Source organism: Capsicum annuum, chromosome 8 (genome assembly GCF_002878395.1).
Source record: "Capsicum annuum cultivar UCD-10X-F1 chromosome 8, UCD10Xv1.1, whole genome shotgun sequence".
NCBI lineage: Eukaryota > Viridiplantae > Streptophyta > Magnoliopsida > Solanales > Solanaceae > Capsicum > Capsicum annuum.
Window position 1 is genome coordinate 159,848,735 of NC_061118.1, and position 20,162 is coordinate 159,868,896.

The 20,162-nt window shown below is 36.7% G+C and overlaps 2 protein-coding genes and 2 non-coding genes across 7 annotated transcripts; 2 read left to right on the top strand and 2 right to left on the bottom strand.

The window, feature by feature from the left end:
* Positions 1-954: 954 nt before the first annotated feature.
* Positions 955-1,026, top strand: TRNAE-UUC. Its single transcript has one exon. It is a non-coding gene; the product is annotated as a tRNA-Glu (tRNA).
* Positions 1,027-1,336: 310 nt separating this feature from the next.
* Positions 1,337-1,410, top strand: TRNAI-AAU. Its single transcript has one exon. It is a non-coding gene; the product is annotated as a tRNA-Ile (tRNA).
* A 175-nt stretch (positions 1,411-1,585) lies between these two features.
* LOC107839954 lies at positions 1,586-11,359 on the bottom strand. Of its 2 annotated transcripts, XM_047394852.1 has the most exons (7): positions 11,086-11,253; positions 10,201-10,204; positions 6,505-6,958; positions 4,597-4,907; positions 4,461-4,517; positions 2,374-2,801; positions 1,586-2,061 (listed from the first exon to the last, which is right to left on the bottom strand). In XM_047394852.1, the coding sequence occupies exons 3-7, from the start codon at positions 6,894-6,896 to the stop codon at positions 1,792-1,794; spliced, it is 1,458 nt and encodes a 485-aa protein (XP_047250808.1). In that variant the 5' UTR covers positions 6,897-6,958; positions 10,201-10,204; positions 11,086-11,253; the 3' UTR covers positions 1,586-1,791. The 2 variants fall into 2 exon arrangements, with proteins under 2 accessions (XP_047250808.1, XP_016539119.2); XM_016683633.2 differs by lacking the exon at positions 10,201-10,204 and having other exon boundaries at positions 11,086-11,359.
* A 1,589-nt stretch (positions 11,360-12,948) lies between these two features.
* LOC107839952 (protein REVERSION-TO-ETHYLENE SENSITIVITY1-like) lies at positions 12,949-19,834 on the bottom strand. 3 transcript variants are annotated; one of them, XM_016683631.2, is made up of 4 exons: positions 19,678-19,834; positions 19,481-19,526; positions 13,735-14,080; positions 12,949-13,556 (listed from the first exon to the last, which is right to left on the bottom strand). In XM_016683631.2, exons 3-4 carry the CDS (start codon positions 14,056-14,058, stop codon positions 13,134-13,136), a joined length of 747 nt encoding a protein of 248 aa, XP_016539117.2. In that variant the 5' UTR covers positions 14,059-14,080; positions 19,481-19,526; positions 19,678-19,834; the 3' UTR covers positions 12,949-13,133.
* Positions 19,835-20,162: the final 328 nt, after the last annotated feature.

Below are 20,162 nucleotides of genomic sequence, written 5' to 3' on the forward strand. Positions count from 1 at the left end.
CGACTTAGAACCAATAACCGTATAGCAACAAAACATAAATGCATATAAAGTTATACAGGCAAATATAAACTATCACTAGCCACAAGATAATACTAGTGCCACAAGATACAACTAAGTTGTATATCTGAAACCATAGACAACACACAACCCACGAACAAGAAACTTCAGACACAAATAAGGAACGCCCCCTACTGCGACCGACGCCCTCTCACCCCCTAACCTTGTATCCTAATCCGCATCCTCCTCACCTTTCTATCAGGGGTCATGTCCTTTGTAAGCTGTAACTGCTCCATATCATGCCTAATCACCTTCGTCCAATACTTCTTCAACCTACCCCTACCCCGCCTAAAATCATCCATAGCCAGTGTCTCACACCTCGGCACTGGAGCATCAGAACTCTTCCTCATCACGTGCCCGATATTTCGCATCTAGATATATTTGATTGTTATGTTGTGAATCCATGTATTAAAATGGATAATTGAAATTATACACATACAAAAGAGTTCATGTGCGAACTATATTTGCAAATAATATTACTCCAAACTAGTAATCAACTTTTCTAGCGAAAGAAGAAAAATGAAAATGAAGAAGTATCTTATCAGGTTTCAAATGTAATTTGATATCTTCGTACATAAGTCCTTCATTAGTTATATTCATAACATTGCATGACATGCATGTTTTCAGTTATCAAATTATAGTCTGTGATTATCTTACGTAGATATTAGTAAAAGTAAAAAGAGACCTCTCTCATTTTTATGCATTTAGCTAGTACTGTTTTAGTCAAATTAACAGCTAAGTTTAAAAATGCATTATTTACTTCCTTAACTTTATATATTCAATCATTAGAATATACTACATTATCAATTTAAGATGACATATATTTTGCCAAAAAACTCTACATTCACATATATATTTTATATAGAATCTTATTAAGAGTGAGGCAATGTAAAAGAATCCGTTATCGTCCAGCGGTTAGGATATCTGGCTTTCACCCAGGAGACCCGGGTTCGATTCCCGGTAACGGAATATTTTGTGACTCAAATGTATTCAGATCATTGCTTATTCGATTTTCTTAAAATGAAATTGAAACAACGAACATAACCTGTTAAAACAAGGCGATTGTAAATTTTTCTAACTGATTTCCTTTTGGACAAATAAATAGAAACATCACACACGTCCTTAACATAACTTTTCATAGTATTTTCCAAAAAAGAGGTGAAAGTGACATACTTGTATTTCTCCAACTACCAATTCACAGTGTGCTCTGCTGGATTAATTCTGATATTTAGTAGTATATTTCCAATTGTAGAACAAGACAAGAAACTAGCATAACAACGGCCCATTAGCTCAGTTGGTTAGAGCGTCGTGCTAATAACGCGAAGGTCGCAGGTTCGAGACCTGCATGGGCCAGAGGTCTATTTTTACTTTTTTGCTAGTTGTTATGTACTGCGTAACGTTTTTCCTCCCCAAACCCCACCCTGTGGGAATACACAGGTTATGGTATGTTGTTGCTGCTCTGCTAGGACAAGAAACTAGCATAGACCTCCAAGAACACTATCTCTTGAGTACAATATTTAAGAAAAAGTAATATATAAACAGGATTGAGATTGCAAAAATAGTTAGTCACTTGGTGCATTTGCAGGAGAGAGTTGAGTTCCAACAGATTTTGAGTATTAATTTACATGCTTGATTATATCTCCAAGAGAAGTGCGGAATTGAAATCAACTTGTACTAGATAATTGAATCAGATATTAGATATATACCGAGCAATCACAACAGCTAAGATGAACATCAGTAACTCCGCCTACCAGAACCAGCTCTCCGTCTAGACTTCCTCTTCTTGCTCTTAGGAGCAGTAATCCTGGAAATAGAGCAAACTTTTGGAGCCGGTTGATCATCCTGGGCAGGCTCTGGATCTGGAACTGGAACACTAGCTGCAGTGGTAACCTCCTGGACATGCTCTAAAACCGGAGGCTTTTCCACAGAATGAATCTTGAATTCCTCAAAGTTGCTCATCTCTTCCTTCATTTTTTGATTGTAGATTAGGACGCCATCTTCAGGCTGCACGTGTGAATGATGATTGTATGAATTCAAAACATCAAAATAGCAATAGGTTTTAGGTCACCATGATACCATATGAAGAATATTCGTGATCTAAAAGCAGGAAGTAACAATGACAGACAGAGAATGATGGAACATAAAATGGAAGTTAAAAGAGAACAAATAAAAGCACATCCCCACCATTTAGCCAACCTATTTTGAAAACCAACACATTCTTTTTGAAGGGTTAATGACATATGATGAATCATAGGCACATACAGAGACACAGAACAGCAATCCACGAAGAATAACGAGTCATATTGAAGTACTCACATTGGTGTTTCTATCCAAAAGTGAACGGCCTGTGCTTTCAATCACATCAGGGACGCTCACTGCTTTTCCATACCTTGAAGCTGCACTGTCAGGCATAACCATATTATACTCAGATATCAGTTGTGATACAACATCACGTGATCCTGCTGGCATTTTAACTCGATTGTCTTGAAAAAGGCCAGAACTTCGAGCAGAGCTTCCCAAAGCATTACATGGTAGAAGCGATGTCAAGTCATCAGTGCTTGAGAACATCTCATTCTCACTTGTTACCTTGTCAAGTCTAGTTTTAAGCTGGATAACTTGTGACTGAAGAACCCCAATCTTGTGGAGTATTTTCTCCAGGGAAGTATCACCATCAGCAGGCTGTTGGTGCAAGTCATCTTGAATCTCAAACTCAGCACCAGCATTGCTCTTGTCAGAGCAGATGGCTACAGAATTAAGAAGTGAAATGATTCAAATTCTTTGAACAATTAGACGAAAATTAAGTCCGCAACTTTTTTTAGAAGTTTTGAGCCGATCTGTGCTGTGCTGGTCCTGATCAGGGGTTGAAAACCTTTGGCCCATCCTAGCCCGAAATGTCAGCCAGGATAGCCCAGGCCAATTTAAGGAAGTGGGCTCGTTCGGAGCTCATTTTTAAAGGCCAGTTGGTGAGTTTCCTTACTTACTAAAGTGTTTTACCAGGCTTTTGACAAACTCTTAAACTAGTTTCATCAATTAACACAATAATTAACAATAGCAAGCATCACGTCAATTAACAGAAATTTGGAGCGAACACCAAAACAACAGCACTAGATTATACGTCCTGATGATTACCCAACCCAGGTTACCAAGTTTCATACAATACCCATTAAAGTTGCAAGAAAACATCAGAGGAATTATATGGTCACACATAGAACAGGGAGTATTACACTCCTCAGGTTATCACCAGATTCATACTCGTGTATTGCAATTAACAGCATTGCAAAAGATGAGAACGAAGCCAATAACATTGCTTAGAAAACACAACCACAAGTTACTGCACCTAAAAGCACTTCTTAATGTTTATCATTATTATAAATATTTTATCTGCAATTGTTACCACCTGTTTCATATCTCCTAATTATTGTTTTCTCATATCTTAACAAATTTAAAGACGATTACATAACAATCAAGTAGATATATAAAATGGGACAGAGGAGTATTATCCTCTCAAATTTTGTGAAAGTAATAGATCTACTGTGACTAGGAGATTTGGAGTAGGGCAAAACCAACGTATTGCCTTCCCAGAACTAAGAGCATAAGGCTAGGGCTTGTTATGTCATATGTGATGGTATTATACCCAAATTTATTTTTTAACAGCATCAAACTGATAATTGCCATTAATTTTACTCCAACAAATGCATTTTTTACACGCATGCACAAATCTGTCACCTAAAGTGCCGTCGGCAATACCTATGTCACTCGTCGAAAAACTCTGAGTCACTCTTTTCACTTACTTTAGCTTGCTTCATTTTCCTTGATTTTAGGAATCTTAGCTTAGTCGCTATTGCTCACTAACTACTAATCAGATCAATCCAATTTAACTTCCGCCTTAACCAACCAGTCGATGTAACCTAACTAAATGACTATGCATAGTCTCGAGCAACCAAGTAATCTTGTATCTGTCAATGAAAGTACTAACTAATTGTAACTGCTCAATGGACGTAAAATAGGACTTATGGCATATTGACAGAATTAGAGGTCACAAGAAAATTAGCATTAGGGATCAACTTCACCAACAAATCTAAGAGGCACAAAAAAGGAAAAGTACCAACTGAACTAGAAAACTTCAATCTCTAACATCTCCCTGGAACATTAAAGAAACTTGAGCTCAAGAAATGATTATAAATTCTTAATCAAACAGCAGGTGCCTTGCACAAGAAGTCACAATTCCAAACAGCTTCCAAACATAGCCGCTGTTGTGTGTGCAATTGCCATTGATAAAAGACTTGAATAGAAACAACATATGCATTGCGACCATTTTGATGTTATCAAATTATTTTTCCACCAAGAAGAAACAAAGAACCACAATAATTGCAACTCAAAATTAAGAAAGTATGCATTCAAACCTATTTTGTCCAACTCATTGTCCAGAAAAGCACCATCAGCACTTGACTTTCTTTTTTCTGCAAGTCACAAATACAGATTCATGATTTGCAAATGAAAATGTGAAAATAGGCTAAGGACAATGACGGGAAATATTACCAAAGAAAGAAAACAAGGGATGATGAGACATATAAGCTGCTGTATCCAATGTGTCTTCAGTTCTTCTTCTCTTCTTTCTCTTCACAACCTTATCTCTTAAACTATTACAAGAAAATGGAAGTGACTTTGAACCTAAATCTTCCAATCGAGCACTTCCCATTTGAAGCTTCATCTGATGGTTGCCATCCCGCATTTGTTTCTCATATTTCTGAGTTTGAGACTGAAGCAGATGGAGTCTCAACTCAATCAACTTGCATCGCTGCCTAAGAGGTCGTATAAACTCTCTCCAATGAGGAGTCACCTTTTTCCTCCTAAAGGACAAAAAGAAGGAACATGTTAAGGTTTATGTAGATATTCTCTTACTTTATAAAGGCACAAACCCCCAGAAAAGGCTACACTATCCCTAAGACAATGTTGAATCGACATGAACCGACATATAAGCAAAGGATGAGATGATTAGCCTGTTCTGTCTGTGAACAAGAAACTCAAGTTACTCAACAGCAAGTTCATGGTCAGACTAGGTCAACCAACTACCCTAGGGGGTAGCCTGGCGGTTGAAGGTTGAAGATCAGAAACGACCTTAGGAACCTGGTTCAAATCTAGTAGCGGCGACACAATATGAATTCTTTCTACATGCTGAGACCTTGGTGGCAAAGTTAGCCAATACCTATACTGAGTGGTAGCATATACCAAGTGAATTAGTCGAGGCGCGCACAAGCTGGCCCAACCACCATACCAAAAAAGGAAAAAAAAAACATACGTTGAACAACTAAATCATACATAGACAATTCTTCATAGCAAACCAGTCCGTTAATGTAACAAGAAAATTAACTTTAAAAGATGTATCAATCCCCGCATATGACTGGTCTGCATGTCTACTGGCAAAATTTTGCAACCAGAGAACATTTTTAACAGTGACCACACACTCTTGATCCACTCATTGACTTCAGAGTCTATTTCTCTCCTCAATGTAACTTTTGCGAGTTCCATCTCCAGGTTTTGTTGGAGGTACAGGACAGATACAGCAGCAATTACCATCTTCTCTCTTTGACAGGAATTACTTTTTATAGACTTATCATTCTCATGTCAGACAATACTCTTATCTTTTTTTCTCAACCTAAATTACACGCCCAAACAATCAGTGACAAACAAATAGCCCACCCAATTAAATCATGTAACGAAAAACAAAGATGTGCAACTTTTTCTACTGGATTTAGCAAAGCTAAAAATGCTTTGCAGACTTTTGAAGTTTCCCCACTGGCATAACGTACAGAAAGAGATCTTGAGTTCTGCCATCAATTTCATTTTCAGATGAATAAAGCGAAGAACTATTATGCTTATTCACATATGAAGCATCAATACTCAGAGGAAGAAACGGTGAATAGCTTGCTACTAAATTGCAATTTGTGTGGCATATATAATGCATGTTTCTCTATCTTTATGGGGTCTAGTGGGTCATACCAGCAAAGTTAAACAACTTCTGTGCTGTTGGCAGAGGTAAGGCACGAGTAATGAGAAAAATAAGATTTGGAAGGTCATTCCTCTTTGCATTACATGGAGAATCTGGCTCGAGAGGAATGAAAAGAAGATGCTTTAAGGTAATGAGGAGAATGTTCTATTGTAAAATATATAGGAATTAGTGTAATTCAGAATTTTCTGCTGATAACAACATAATGCTGGAGTTCTTGGAATCCTTACAGCATTGAAGTGTTCATATCCAGCAAATCTTTTTGTACCATGTCTCAGTACCAGCTTCGTACTGAACCTTTATACATAAAATTTACCTTTATTTATCAAAATAATGAAGCATAAAAAGTCAAAGCATCAGAAACCAAACTGCAGAGTGCAGACTACAGGGAAAAATAAAAGCTATCCAATAAATAAAGATCTAGAAGAAGTAATACATACGTCATCCTAAATATGTCACCAAATCCACTAAATGCTTGTTCTGATGTAGCATCACCATTGTATTCTGATGTACACTCCGTGTCATTCATGGTTGTGCAATCCTCTGTTTCAGAAATAATACTCTCAAAAGAACTTGAGCTTTCCGTCAACTCCTCCCTATCTGATTGCACCAGCACATTATCAGCAGGCTCTGTACCTGTTATATCAATTTCATTGTCCTCACTGTCATGGATTTTTTTTACTTGTTCAACCAAGGAGGTATAGTCCCCATAGTTGCTAGCAGAATTTACATAACTAGCTTCAAGTTCTTTAGAATCACTTCCACTCTGCTTTTTTGCTGAAGACTCTAACATCGTGTCTGTATTTTGCTTGTTCTCTAATTCAGGTCCCATTTTGCAATATCATACACTTCAAACCATTCTCATCAAAATGCAAGAAAATATGTGCAAATGCCCTGCCACGGAAAGGGAAATTGCTATGAGAAACTCCAAGACAAATACACAGGATTTACTTTCTTTTGCAGTTCATCCATTGTTGCAGGGTTGACCCTTTGTTATTGTTAAGTATTCCACATCGGAAAAGGGATGGGTAATTGGTCTCCTTATATAGACTTGGGCAATCCTCCCCTCATGAGCTAGCTTTTGAGGTTGAGTTACGCCCAAGATCCATTCTTTACATGGTATCAGAGCCAATGGCCCATCCCAAATCTTTGTTCACCGATGTTGGGCCCCCATATTATATTGTCCACGCTCCAATTAACGAGGCCTGGGCGTGCGGGGGAGTGTTAAGTATCCCACATCGGAAAAGGGATGGGTAATTGGTCTCCTTATATGGACTTGGGCAATCCTCCCCTCATGAGCTAGCTTTTGAGGTTGAATTAGGCCCAAGATCCATTCTTTCTAGTTATTTTCCAAAAATAATGAATTATAAAGATGACCCTTTATTGTTTCAAAAACATAATGAAGTAAAAAGAAAATATTTGCTTTGGACATTGCCAAACCTGGAAGTACCAACAACTGCTTCAGGTTTTCAAATGGCATTCACTAGAATATATTATCAATAAGTTAAAAGGAAGTATCAAACAACAAATAATGCTAGTTTTTTTAGACTGATATTTTTTAGAAATGAAAGTAGTACTAGTTAGAAGTCCAACATTGGTTGTGGGACCACATGAGCGTTAAATTAGATCATTTCCTTATCATGGTACCAGAGCAAGTAGAGGTCCTAGGTCAGAATCTTGCCACCAACCATTATTAAAAAAAATAAAAATTCACGTACTTGACACATGAAAAAAGTCAAAGCCATATGTGACGAGCAATTTTGTATGCGGAATTAAATAATTAAGTGGCTCTCTCTAATGGACTCATCCCAATTCTCGGTTTACTCTATATTGGGCTTCACATATTTTGTCCATGCTCCGTAGGACTGGGCGTGCGAAGGTGTTAGAAGTCCCACGCCATTTGTGGGATGGGATATTGCTCTCCTTATATAGTCTTGGCATCCTCACCGCATGTGCAAGTTTTTGAGGTTGAGTTAGATCCATCTGCATCTTCTTTATCAATTCTAAATGCAAAACTTTCAACCATGCAACGTGCTATTAAAATCTAAAAGTTACCCTTCATCATATATATCATCTAGATTACACCTGTTAAATTTTGTTCTTCTTTCTTTATCCTATTACCCTTCACCACGACATTTAGGGAAGCTTGCTGCTTTACTTCTTAACATGAAATAATAAACGGTAAAAGTCCTAATTAAAGAATATGTCTGAACAAAATGAACAAACAAAAAAATTAATAAGAATAACAAGACAAATAGAAAACCAAACGATCCCATCCTCATCTCTCTCCTCTCATAAGCACATATTATCAACACACACCTCTATTTTCCTTCCATTTCATGAATATTCTTTCTTAGCATCTTTCACAGTGATCCTAGTTGATCAATAAAACTCTATTCCAAATGATACGAATAATGATACTAACCAAACGAAAACTCAGAAAAGAAAGAGATGATCAACGAAACCAAACTAAGATAAGTCGGTCATTGAAGGAAATAAAATTTTTAGAACGAATTTGGTCCCTCTTGCCTTGAGGTGGGTTGTTGGGATAGAGAGAAATCAGAGAGCTTTCGAGGGGATAGAGTCTAGCTTTTCCAAGGTGAGGAATAGCCTCTGGTCTCTCATTTGCTTTTGGGCACCCATAATGTTCCTAGTTGTATAGAAGAATGGGTGGACTTTGTAGAGAATCAGATTTTGTAAATTCTTTACTTTTTTTTCCATGGTATATGGCCAACTCGGCCTTGTTTATGAATGAAATACACTTGCCTTACCAAATATTTTTAAAAAATGGGCAACAATTAGCTGTCAGCATTGGAAATAATTTTGAAATGGGTTTGTCATAGCTTCAATCATGGTGAATTTCCAATTAAAAAGGGTTAGAAGGATATATCTTAAAAGGCGAAATGACTAGCGAGACCCTTTTACTCATGACTTTGCCAGCTGACCATTTAAACTCAATCAAAATAAGATTTTAGACCACTTTGACCATTGACCGAACTTATGTGACATTTGTTTGCTGACTCAATACTAACACTTGGTGTCACACTTTTAAAAGTGAGTATATGCAATGAATTTGCTTAAAAAGGTACTAAATTCAAAAGAAAAAAAAATGAGGAAAAAAAAAAGAAAAAAACAGCAACCCCTCTCTTCTTACACTGCATCTCCGCACTATTCTATCCATCGATGATCGAACGTCCATCAATGACTGGGTGTTTTGGTGAGTTTTGACGGCGTCAATGGAGGTTTCAGATGTTGAAAGAAAACTAGCCGTCAATGGTGATCGTTTCTGGCGGTTGTTTTGCTCCAGTGGCTAGGGGTCTTCCATGGTGGCGGTGTGGTGGTTCGGATGAGGGACGATGAAGATGAGAGAAAAATCTTTTTTATCTGCGTCGTGCTCTATGTTTGACCGTGTGTGCTGTGTGCTCTTCTCGTCGAAGAAGAAGACCCCAAAAATGCTCCCAATCTATTTTAGCAAATTTGTCCAATTTTTTCTGATAAAGTGATGTCTCCTAAACTTTCTCCCAGATTCGCAATGCAAAGTGTTTCCTACCAACAGCTCAACCATATACTTGAGACATCGCATAACCTCAAAACTGAACAAGTATGCTTCTAAAGAGTAAATATAAAGGGAAACCTCAACCAACGCCAACTTCCCGCTCGTTATTGAGAATTTCTGTGTGTTCCATAGGGTTTTGTGCACCTTAGAAAGTGGTTCGGTTGAAGAAGAGAATAAGTGGGATGGAGATTATGCTGATGGTGGTTGTGGGCTGGGGAAGGTGGAGGATGGTGACAGAAATAGCAATTTTATTTTACAAAAAAATAAATAGAAAACTTATTATTTTCGTCTTTTATTTAACATTTTGGATTAATTATTAAGAGAAACAGTTCATTAAGAAAATTATGACATGACATTAATTTATGTGACGTGGATGTGATATGTCATTTATTTAAGGGCGTGTGAGCTACACACATGGTAGGAGGGGTTTAAAATTCTTATTTTGATCGAGTTTAAGTTTTCAGTTGGCAAAGTCGTGAATAAAAGGACCCAGTTAACAATCCAAGCAAGTATAAGGGCCTCCCCTGCTATTCCGCCTATCTAAAGGAGTGAAATGGAATGGAGAAGAAAAAGAGACAACCTTTCTGCAAAATCAAGATTCAAGGCATCAGACAAATGAAGCACTCAGTTCAAATCTCTACATGGATTTGCACTCAAGGTAAGGCCTAGCAATCGACAAAGTTGGAATAAAACCATGGGATGCAAGGTTTCCGATAAATAACAAGCCACGTATAATTTTCATATCCACCTAAGTCACGCGGGCAGAATTTATACTACTACTAGTGGAAAGACGCAAATATCCGGCAGAGCTATCTAGTATCGCCAGCACCTTTGTCCTGCTGATAAGATACAACCATACCAGTACCAAGCTGGTTGTCCCAATACCACCTTAGTTTTTTTTAACAAGAAATTCGACAATCAAACAAAATCCAAATATCTCCAAACCCAACAACCACTCCCAGAAGGCCAATCTTTGATTTCTCCTTTCCCCTTTTTTAATCTATGAACACTTCTCTTTTCGATAACCGTGGTGTCTGGGCCCGCTTTCAGTGCACCTCTACTAAATACAATGATACCCGTTAACTCCCACCAGCAATAAATATTAGGTAACTCTATCCACCAAGTTTAGGACAGATGGGAAGAATCACCTAATGTTTTTTTTTTGTCTCTCCTGAGATTTTTAATCTATTAACACATTTTTCTTCAATATTAATGAAAAATCACAAACTTTTTTTGGGTTTAATTTAGATAATCTATTAACATAACTAATTAGAATTCTCCTAAAACATAACAAAAAAAAACTTTCGAAAAACACAACACATGCATAGTGGTCTAAACCCATCAGAAAACCCAATTCAACATATGATCATATTTTTTTTTCAAGAAAGTAAATCAAAGTGCCAAAACATCAAAACCCCAATTCCCAAATTCTATCAGAAAGTGAAAAGAAGTAATCTTTACATACCACTGTTGAAGAAACAGACAATTTCCCAAGATCCTCGCAGCTCCGATTATCAAAGAAACCTGATTACTTGATTCTTTTGTCGTCGACGTTGAGTGAGAGAGGGTACCCTATGTGGGGTGAGGGGGGTAGGGTAGGGGTGGAGGAGTGGGGAGGGGGGGGGGGTAACAGAACAGAGAGACGTGTTGCAGTATGTGTCAAATACTTGGGGAAGAAGCAGAAGCTGATTCCTTCACAGGAAACAGTCTTTATTGTGTTTTTTTTTTTTTTCAATTTTATAATATTAAAAATATATTATTATTGCTTACTTGGAGTAGTTAGTTTTGCTGATTAGGTAATTTTGGTAACTTTTTTTTATTTAATTGAGTAGTAAAAAAAACTGCTTTCCTTTTTTCTCTTTTTCTTGTTATATTAAAGGTGAAAAGGCAAAACTGTTATATAACAGTATAATTTTCTTTAAAATTTAATCAGTAACAATAATATCATTCATTATATAAGCACATTATTTATAAAATTGTCATTTACCACACTCATACTTAAATATTGTGCAATAGTATTATGCAAAAAACAACAAATACATTTTCTTTTTTGGTACACAAAACTTTTTTTTTTTTTTTACGAACTTGTTTTAGAATAACTAAATGTGATTTAAACGTCAAATATCATAGAGAAGTTTGACCATGTGAAAATTACTCCTATTATGCAATAATATTATGCTAAGAAAACAAATATATTCCTTTTTTTGGTACACAAAACTATTACTGTTTACTATTTTATTGCAATCTATTTTTCATAACAAGTAAATGTAATTTAAACGTAAAATATGTTAGTGCATTTTAATATTTTAATTATATTGAAGTGCATTATATCAAATGACAAAGTATTTTACATTTAGTTCTTGTAACATGTACCATTAGTCTATCTCATTACTCTTGTAACATTTGTAACCTGACCATTTATGTACCACTTTATTACACCATATTCTTCCTATTCAATATAAGGATGAATATCTCATCTACAAGGAAATATGATAAGTGTGAAAAAGATTATAGTATGTAGTAGTGAAGGAGAGAGTTGAGACAAAAAAATATTCTAAATCTACAACTATATTCACTATACAAAAGAGAGTTATTATATTAGTGAAAGAAAAAGTTGAGACAAAAAAAACATTCAAAGGCTTTAACTATATTCATTATACAAAGAAAGTAATTATATGTTGGACTCTTCAATTTATCCGGAGTTGTTTGAGTTGTACATCATTGATGGGTTGTTGTTTCCTAGAGAGGACAAGTCACGAGATATACTGTTGGGTTGTTGTTTCCTAGAGAGGACAAGTCACGAGATATACTGCTGGATTGGTGTAGATTATGCCATCGCAGTGGGCTTGAATCTCGCGCCTCAGCCAAAAAAAAGATCTATCTCATTTTCTTTAATTTTTTGTTCATTTTATTATTTCAACTGTAAATATTGTAATTTGTGGTATATTACACCAACAAAATATCAGAGAGAAGTTTGACAATGTGAAAATTACTGCTGTTAGATTTACCTCCAAAAGAAATTAGCATAAATACCCAAGACAACATGCCAAAAATGACAGTATTTGGTTCACTCAGTTTATCTGCATTTATATATCTCTCATGATACGAAATATACTTCCTCTTTTTAAAGAAATAGAAGTGTCCTTTATAAACCTTTTTTTAGAATAAAAAAAAATTGTGTCGCTTTCGTCAGAATTTACTTTTATTCAAATTCCTTCCTACATTCCTATTTAGTTGTCAAAAAATTAATCACATACTTAAATGCTTTTAAATTTATCTCATTTTTCTATTAAGAAAAACTTGCATTAATTGACTGGAACAAATCTGCTAAAAAAAGTTATCACATGTTTTACATTACAGAAAACAAGTACTAGCTGTCTAGCTCTTCAACAGAAGAGAATTTATTAAGGAAAATCTTGACAAAGAAAGGCAGTTCATTAAGGAAGGAACAGCACATTGTCTTTCTCAACAACCTAAAAAGATAAAAGGATAACAGCACAAGGTCCCTAATCTTCATCCAGATTCCAGATTCTTGAAACAGTAACTTACCAAGACATACCATCCAAACAGAAGAAGATAAAAGGATAACAGAACAACTGGACACGCCCAGCCAATCACTAAATATCCGTAGCATGCCACCACAATGAGAGGCACAAATGATCTTAAGATTGACCAGCCATCGACCCACTGCCCCTTAAACATTATGAGAGCTCCAACATTAATCATGTTCCAATGCATTGATCCTCCATATGATAGCCGGTTCAGGCAATTAGCAGCGAATGAGTGGCCGTTGCAACTGAAAATGTTGAAGGTTCTGTGCACAAAGTTGCGCGCAGACAACTGAACAGCATCATCCCAACTTATTGCTCTCCCAAATTGAGCATGTTGATAACTCTGCTTGCATGTGTGTCCACCAAAGTAGCCACCGAAACAGCACTGTTAAGCATAACAAAGTTGATAACGAGAGTTATAAAACCTGCTCGTAGATTTTTATAGAGTCATTGGAGAGATGCCACTGCAAGTGCACCATTTAACTTCTCGTGCTACTTTCTCTTTATGGGGATGGGGTGGGACTGGGACTTTGGAATGGATAAAAGCAGCGATGGGCACATACCTGTTGTCTGTCCATCTGATAGTATCGGGCTACATCTCCGTATAAGAGATGACCAACACGAATCATGCTATCTCCAGAAAAATCTACAATGGCACCATCCTCCCTGCATATGGCAACATGTCCGACAAAAGGTGCAAGCCAAGAAACCACAGGGAGAGGAGTCCAAACAAGGCAACAAGGGAACTTTTGTTTCGTTGGATCAATTTTGGCTAGAGGCCATAAGTCATGCTGGATTACCTGGGCAGCATTATCCCTTTCAACCACATACCTAGGATTTACATCTATCTTAGGAAATCTTCTTGGAAGCACTGAAGTATTTCTCATCAGCCCAGAAGAATGAGATTCCCTGTCAAGTAGGAAAGGAATATCATCTCATTACACCCTCTAGGCAAAAGCTAGAACTATATTCTTACGCTAAAGGCTAAGCCTAGCCATCGTTCACTAATAACGATGGAGTCTCAGCCGTTCAGAGAAGGGAAGATGATTCAGAATACAGTCCTAAGGTAAATGATGAAGTGTACAGCAACAACATACCCGGTAAAATCCCACAAGTGAGGTTAGGGGAGGGTAAAGTGTACGCAGACCTTACCACTACCTCGGTGAGGTAGAGAGGCTGTTTCTAGAATACCCTCGGCTCAAGTGTAGCAAATCCAGGTACAAAGAAGAGGAAAATAGTAAGGAAAATATGACAACTAGCAAGGGAACAGTATAGAATCTACCCCCAAAAAAATAATAAGCCACAAAATAATGCAATAATCGAAACACAACAAACAACAACAATGATATATATCTATGGCTAAGCCCTAAGCAAACAAACTATGGTGCACAAGAACACTCCTACCCGACTAACCTTCTACTCTAATACACATCCTCCACATCCCCTACCTAAGGTCATATCATCGGTAACCTGCACATGAGTCATGTCATGTCGAATCACCTCACCTCGATACTTCTTCGACCTACCTCTACCCCTCTTCGTACCCACTATATCCAACCTCTCGCACCTCCTCACTGGGACGTCCGAACCTCACCTCATCACATGTCCAAACCATCTCAATCTCGCTTCCCTCATCTTAAGAAAGTAAAATTAAGAATTACTTGACACAAAGAACAAACAATATCAACATTTGCCACTTAGCAGCTCAACTCAGGAGCATAGCCACTTCGTACAGTCCAAATTAGCCAGAATAAGAGCTCGAGCTATATGAAACAAAATCTTCTACCCGGATATATCTAAATGTAAATACATGAAAGATATATGACAAGTCATCTCAGGTATCATATCTGATCAATCATTCTATAAGATAAATCTGGCAGCACAGCAATTAAAAATCACATTATACAGAAAGCTTCTACATAGACACATACACTTTATTCTGTGTTTCAACACTCTTTATAAGTTCAATGTACAAATATGACTTAATTTCAAATACAAAATGAATTCAATTGACCACAGAGCTTAACAATAAGATATCAGGAGACACATTAAGAATAGTCATTGGAAAACCGAAGAGGTAGCAACTTTTAAGTTTTCTTCGAATGATGTCAAGAAACAATTGCTACAGGGTTAATGTACCTCTGAAAATCTTACGATAGTTGTAACCGAGACAAGACAAGCTTTAAGATACTTGCCTAAGCTTAGTCCAGCTCAACTCAACTAACCTTCATGATAGTAGGCCCAATATTCATATACATGTTACGCTGGGTGCATTACAAATTACAGCATATGAACTAGAGCAGTATTTTATGTCATTTTGACCCTTTAATTTTACATATATGCATAAATTATTCTTTCAGCTCTTTATAGATGCAGGATATCAAAGATGCTCCGCTACCTATAAGTTTTCCCTTCCACTCTATCAGCTGACGGGACCCTTATTTATTCTTTTTCCCTTATAAATATTGCTGCGGCAATCAACTTCCGCGCACCCAAATCCTAAGCATTTAAACTTCAGGCTGGGTAGCTGTAACTCATACACTATGCTTATTCAAAAATAATGCAACCAAGCAGAATAAACATTTGACTAACTTGGCTTTATTTCCAGTCATACTATCTACATTGAAAAAGAAATCACGGAAAAATATAACGCTTTCGCTTGTGTCGAGATTGGGAAGTGTGTAAGATGCAATATTTCTATAATGGTATAAAGCCAGTTTCCAAAATCTAAAGGGAAGCAGTAGACAGTGGGACTTAAAGTACCATCTGGCGCTGCTAATCATGTTTGAAATTTTCCCTTGTCAAAAGAAAGTCGAGAGAATTGTAGTCGTATTGAACAACATTCCTTGTCTTATTTGGATAAACAATAATACTGGATAACTTAATGTTTTCTACTTCTGTTTCTTTTTTAGAAAAGATATATTTAGGCATGATAAGACACAATGGATAAAAGAAGAATGAATGTCAATGAAATCTATAACATAAGGTGCATTTATTCCACTGCTTGACACATTCATTAGGTTGTAACCTATCAGTGCCCTGTCTGACTTCGTTACACAAACAGAGTAGTGAAACTACTTGTGCCTGAAATCTAATAGGAAAATCAGCATTAACGAAAAAACCTTAACCAATGATATTTCTTAAAAATGAAATGTCTTAATCTGTCTTTCTGAAACTGATATGTCTTAATCCTTTGTATATAGGGAAGAAAACTTCTGGAGTTCCATTTATGATCACAGATGGGGAAATTACATCATATAAGTTTCATGACGACACCGTACAGAATTCGGAAAAAGTTAAAAGCTGAGGAGTTCCAATCTAAGTTTTCCGGACTCTTCACTTTTCGGTGCCACACTCGTGTCAACACGACATGGGTGTGGGTATAGGATCCGTACCGAATCCGGTCAATCGATGTTGGGTCCGGAGAAATTTGGATGGATAGATACAATGATTTTTAATCAAAACAGAAGCTAATGTGAATTTGAAGAAAATTGAATACCTTGTATATAGAAATTTCTATGTCAGTCCTTTTCTTCTATCTGCTTTTTAGGGTTCTCCTCTTGATCAATATTTTCTTTTCGGAATACCTTATTAGTTGTTCATATAATGTCTCATAATTTAGGCATATAACCCTATTTTTAGATATTAGAATTACTTTTAGCCGAATCCTAGTACCCGTATCCGTATCCGTATCCGTATCTCAATCCATACTCCCGAATCTTAAAATTTAGACCATGGAGGATCCAACATCTAGTTCCGCACCCGTATTGGGCACCCGTCACCCGAATCCGAGCAACTAGATTCCAATAGAAAATATATTACATTTCAATAAGAAGGGAAGGAATGGACAAGATAATATGCATTGTGTCAAGAGAAAATTATTCCAATGAGATCATACTACACATGCTATCGGGACGAAGTATAGTTCTTTTGGGTCATAGTTGACGGTTGTTTTTGAATTCCATTTCTATTACAAAATTAGACGAGTTTCTTTGCATCCAACTCCTCACAAATATTCAAAAGGTTTTCATTTGAATTAATAAAAGGGCAGCCCGGTGCACTAAAACTCCCGCTATGCGCAGGGTTCAGGAAGGGCCCCACCACAAGGTTGTATTGTATGCAGCCTTACGTTGCATTACTGCCAGAGGCTGTTTCCAAGGCTTGAACCCGTGACCTCTTGGTCACATGGCAACAACTTTACCAGTTACATTTGAATTAATACAGAATAGTAAATCCTAAAGCATATATGATTATAAGTAGTTATTAAGTAATATGTCGACACAAGACTCTTTGAGATTCGTTCAATCTCCAATACTCCCTCTATTTCAATTTGTTTGTTACTTTCCTTTTTAGTCAGTTTCAAAAAGTGTGCAACTTTCCTTTTCATTTTTGAAAATGATAACCTTTTCAACCATATATCAACAGGTATACAACATCAAAACAATGTAGCCCCCCCTCCAAAAGTATTACAGCTTACCGCTTGAACTCGTATAAGTTCTTTTTTCTTACAAATAGTTTTATAACATCAAAAACATCTTTTGTCTGTATGAACTACGAACACTTCCTGTTTAAAATTCATCTTGAACTTCTGTAAATTTGCTCTGCTTGCCCTCAAAGGATCTCTGATTTCTTTCTTACCAAACTGTCCACAATATAAATGTTGAAACACTCTTCCATCTCCCCTCCTTTTTGTTGCATTGCCATCATTCTTCCAGCATCCTTGGCTTCAACCTTTGATCTTACTCATGCTAATTAAGATCCTTCGTGGTTGATGTGTCCACTTGCAATGTAAAAGGAAATAGTTTTGTCTCTGCTTGTTCCCCACATAAATAGCATAATTGAGAACCTCTTTTTTTCAGATTCCCATGTGTCAACACTGCTTCCATTGCCAACCGTCAAGAGAAACAGTTCACCTTGTATGGTACGTTTACTTTCCGTATAATCTTTCATGGACATCCCTCCTCTATTATGTTTGAGGCATTTAGGTCCCTGTAAACAAAACTGACAGTGAATATCTATCTTCCATACTATTGTATCATTTTTCCCTGTTAAGTTGTTGAGTGGGCAACTGTGTTGCAGAAAGCTATTACCCTTTTCATTTCCCAATCATTCAGATGCCTTGTGAGATGCAAATTCCATCCCTATCCAGTCCACATTTCAGCCACAGTGGCCTGTTGATGGAGACAAAGGATGTAAAGGTCTGAATAAAGCCCATTTGTCCTCCAGGAAGATACTTTCATGCCATTTCCTACTTTCAAGCTAGATATGTTTTAGACCAGTGGCCAAAGATTCCTGATGCATCTCCAGATACTAAATCCATATGGCATGGTCACCACCGTTGTTATCCATTTATCCACTATTTCATATTCTGTAGCGATTACCTCCTTCTAAAGTGTATTGTCAACTGTTGCAAACTTCCATAGCCATTTCATCATTAAACTATTGTTCTGTAATTTCATATCTCTTATGCCCAAACCTCATTGTTTTTTGCTTCTTGTCAGCTCCTCCCACGACGAAACTTTTTCTTATCTTAATTTCCCTGGCAGAAGAAGTTTGTTCTTAATGCATCTATCCTTTTAATGACACTAGCTGGGACGGGAAAGACAGACTTCATCTAAGAAGGTACAGCATCTAATCTTCCTCCCAAAGAGAGATACTGACTTCTCCGGTTTGTTAGTTTCTCCTCATACTTTTCTACCTCTCCATTCCAGATCCCCTTTGACTTGCTTTTAGTACCCAGAGGAATGCCTAGATAGATGGTCGGAAGCTCATATACTTTCCTCGAAAGTCGTTTGCCAAACTCTCCACCTCTGCTACTTCATTCATGGGACATATGGAAATAACAATACACAAAACAAGTAAATCATACTAACAATACACAGCTATTAAATACACATTGGAGGAAAAAAAATCACAATATCTAAATCATACCACTACTAGAAGTATGATAACACTTGACTACCTAATACTCTTTCACCCTAATCCATGACCTCCTTGTCTTCCTATCTAGGGTCATGTCCTCAGTTAGCTAAAGTTGCTACACGTACTGTCTAATCACCTCCCTTCCCACACCGCCAACCCCCCACCCTCGTTCTTCTTCGACCTATATCTACCTCTCACACCACCTCCTCACTGACGCATCCTCGCACCTCCTCTTCACATGTCCGAAACATCTCAACTTCACTTCCCTCATCTTTTCACGTATAACTTTGCAAAATTAACTTCCAGAAAGAAAGAAAAAAAAATCCAGGTGAATTAGCAGTAACATAAAGGGGCAAAAAACTGCTAGCAATAAAGATTGATGACAACCTTAATGTACCTTCTCAGCATACCATGGCCCAATAATTTCAGCCACCTACATACAGAAAAACCAACACCCAAATAACAAAATTAAACAAAAACAAAGATCAAACGTAAAAATTTAAGTGCATTGAGTAAATGCCGGAGGGACATATTACTTTTGTCCCTTTTTTTCTTTCTGATTCACTCTTATGTCCATTTCTTACCAGAAAGAAGACGACATAAATATGACATTTCCATTGACATATGTCAAGCAGCGGAGTACTCATGGTGGTTTTGAGTTCCGTTCACACTTTCCAGCAAACTGTACTTTGTTTCTTCTTCTTTTTTGGTTTCTCATGTTTGTGTTCATATTTGGGCATGGAAAGGTAGGGTGTATGGTTTTTATTTAAAATAAATAAATTAATCATGTTGGCTTATTAAAACTATAAATCAAATCAAATCAATATAAAATTAGGTTTTTTTATTTAAGTTTTAGTCGGTTTTTCATGGTTTTCAATTTTTTCGATTTTTTTGGGTTTTTTTATAATCTTTAATTTTTATAATTATACTGTATTCGAAGATTAGATCAAATATGTTTTTATTTATGTGCTAATGAAAAATCATAATTATGAAAAAATAAGGAGCGGTAAACTCTCTTGAAACTAAAAAGTGAATGAAGAATGAAAAGTTTAGGTTTTAAGTTTATATT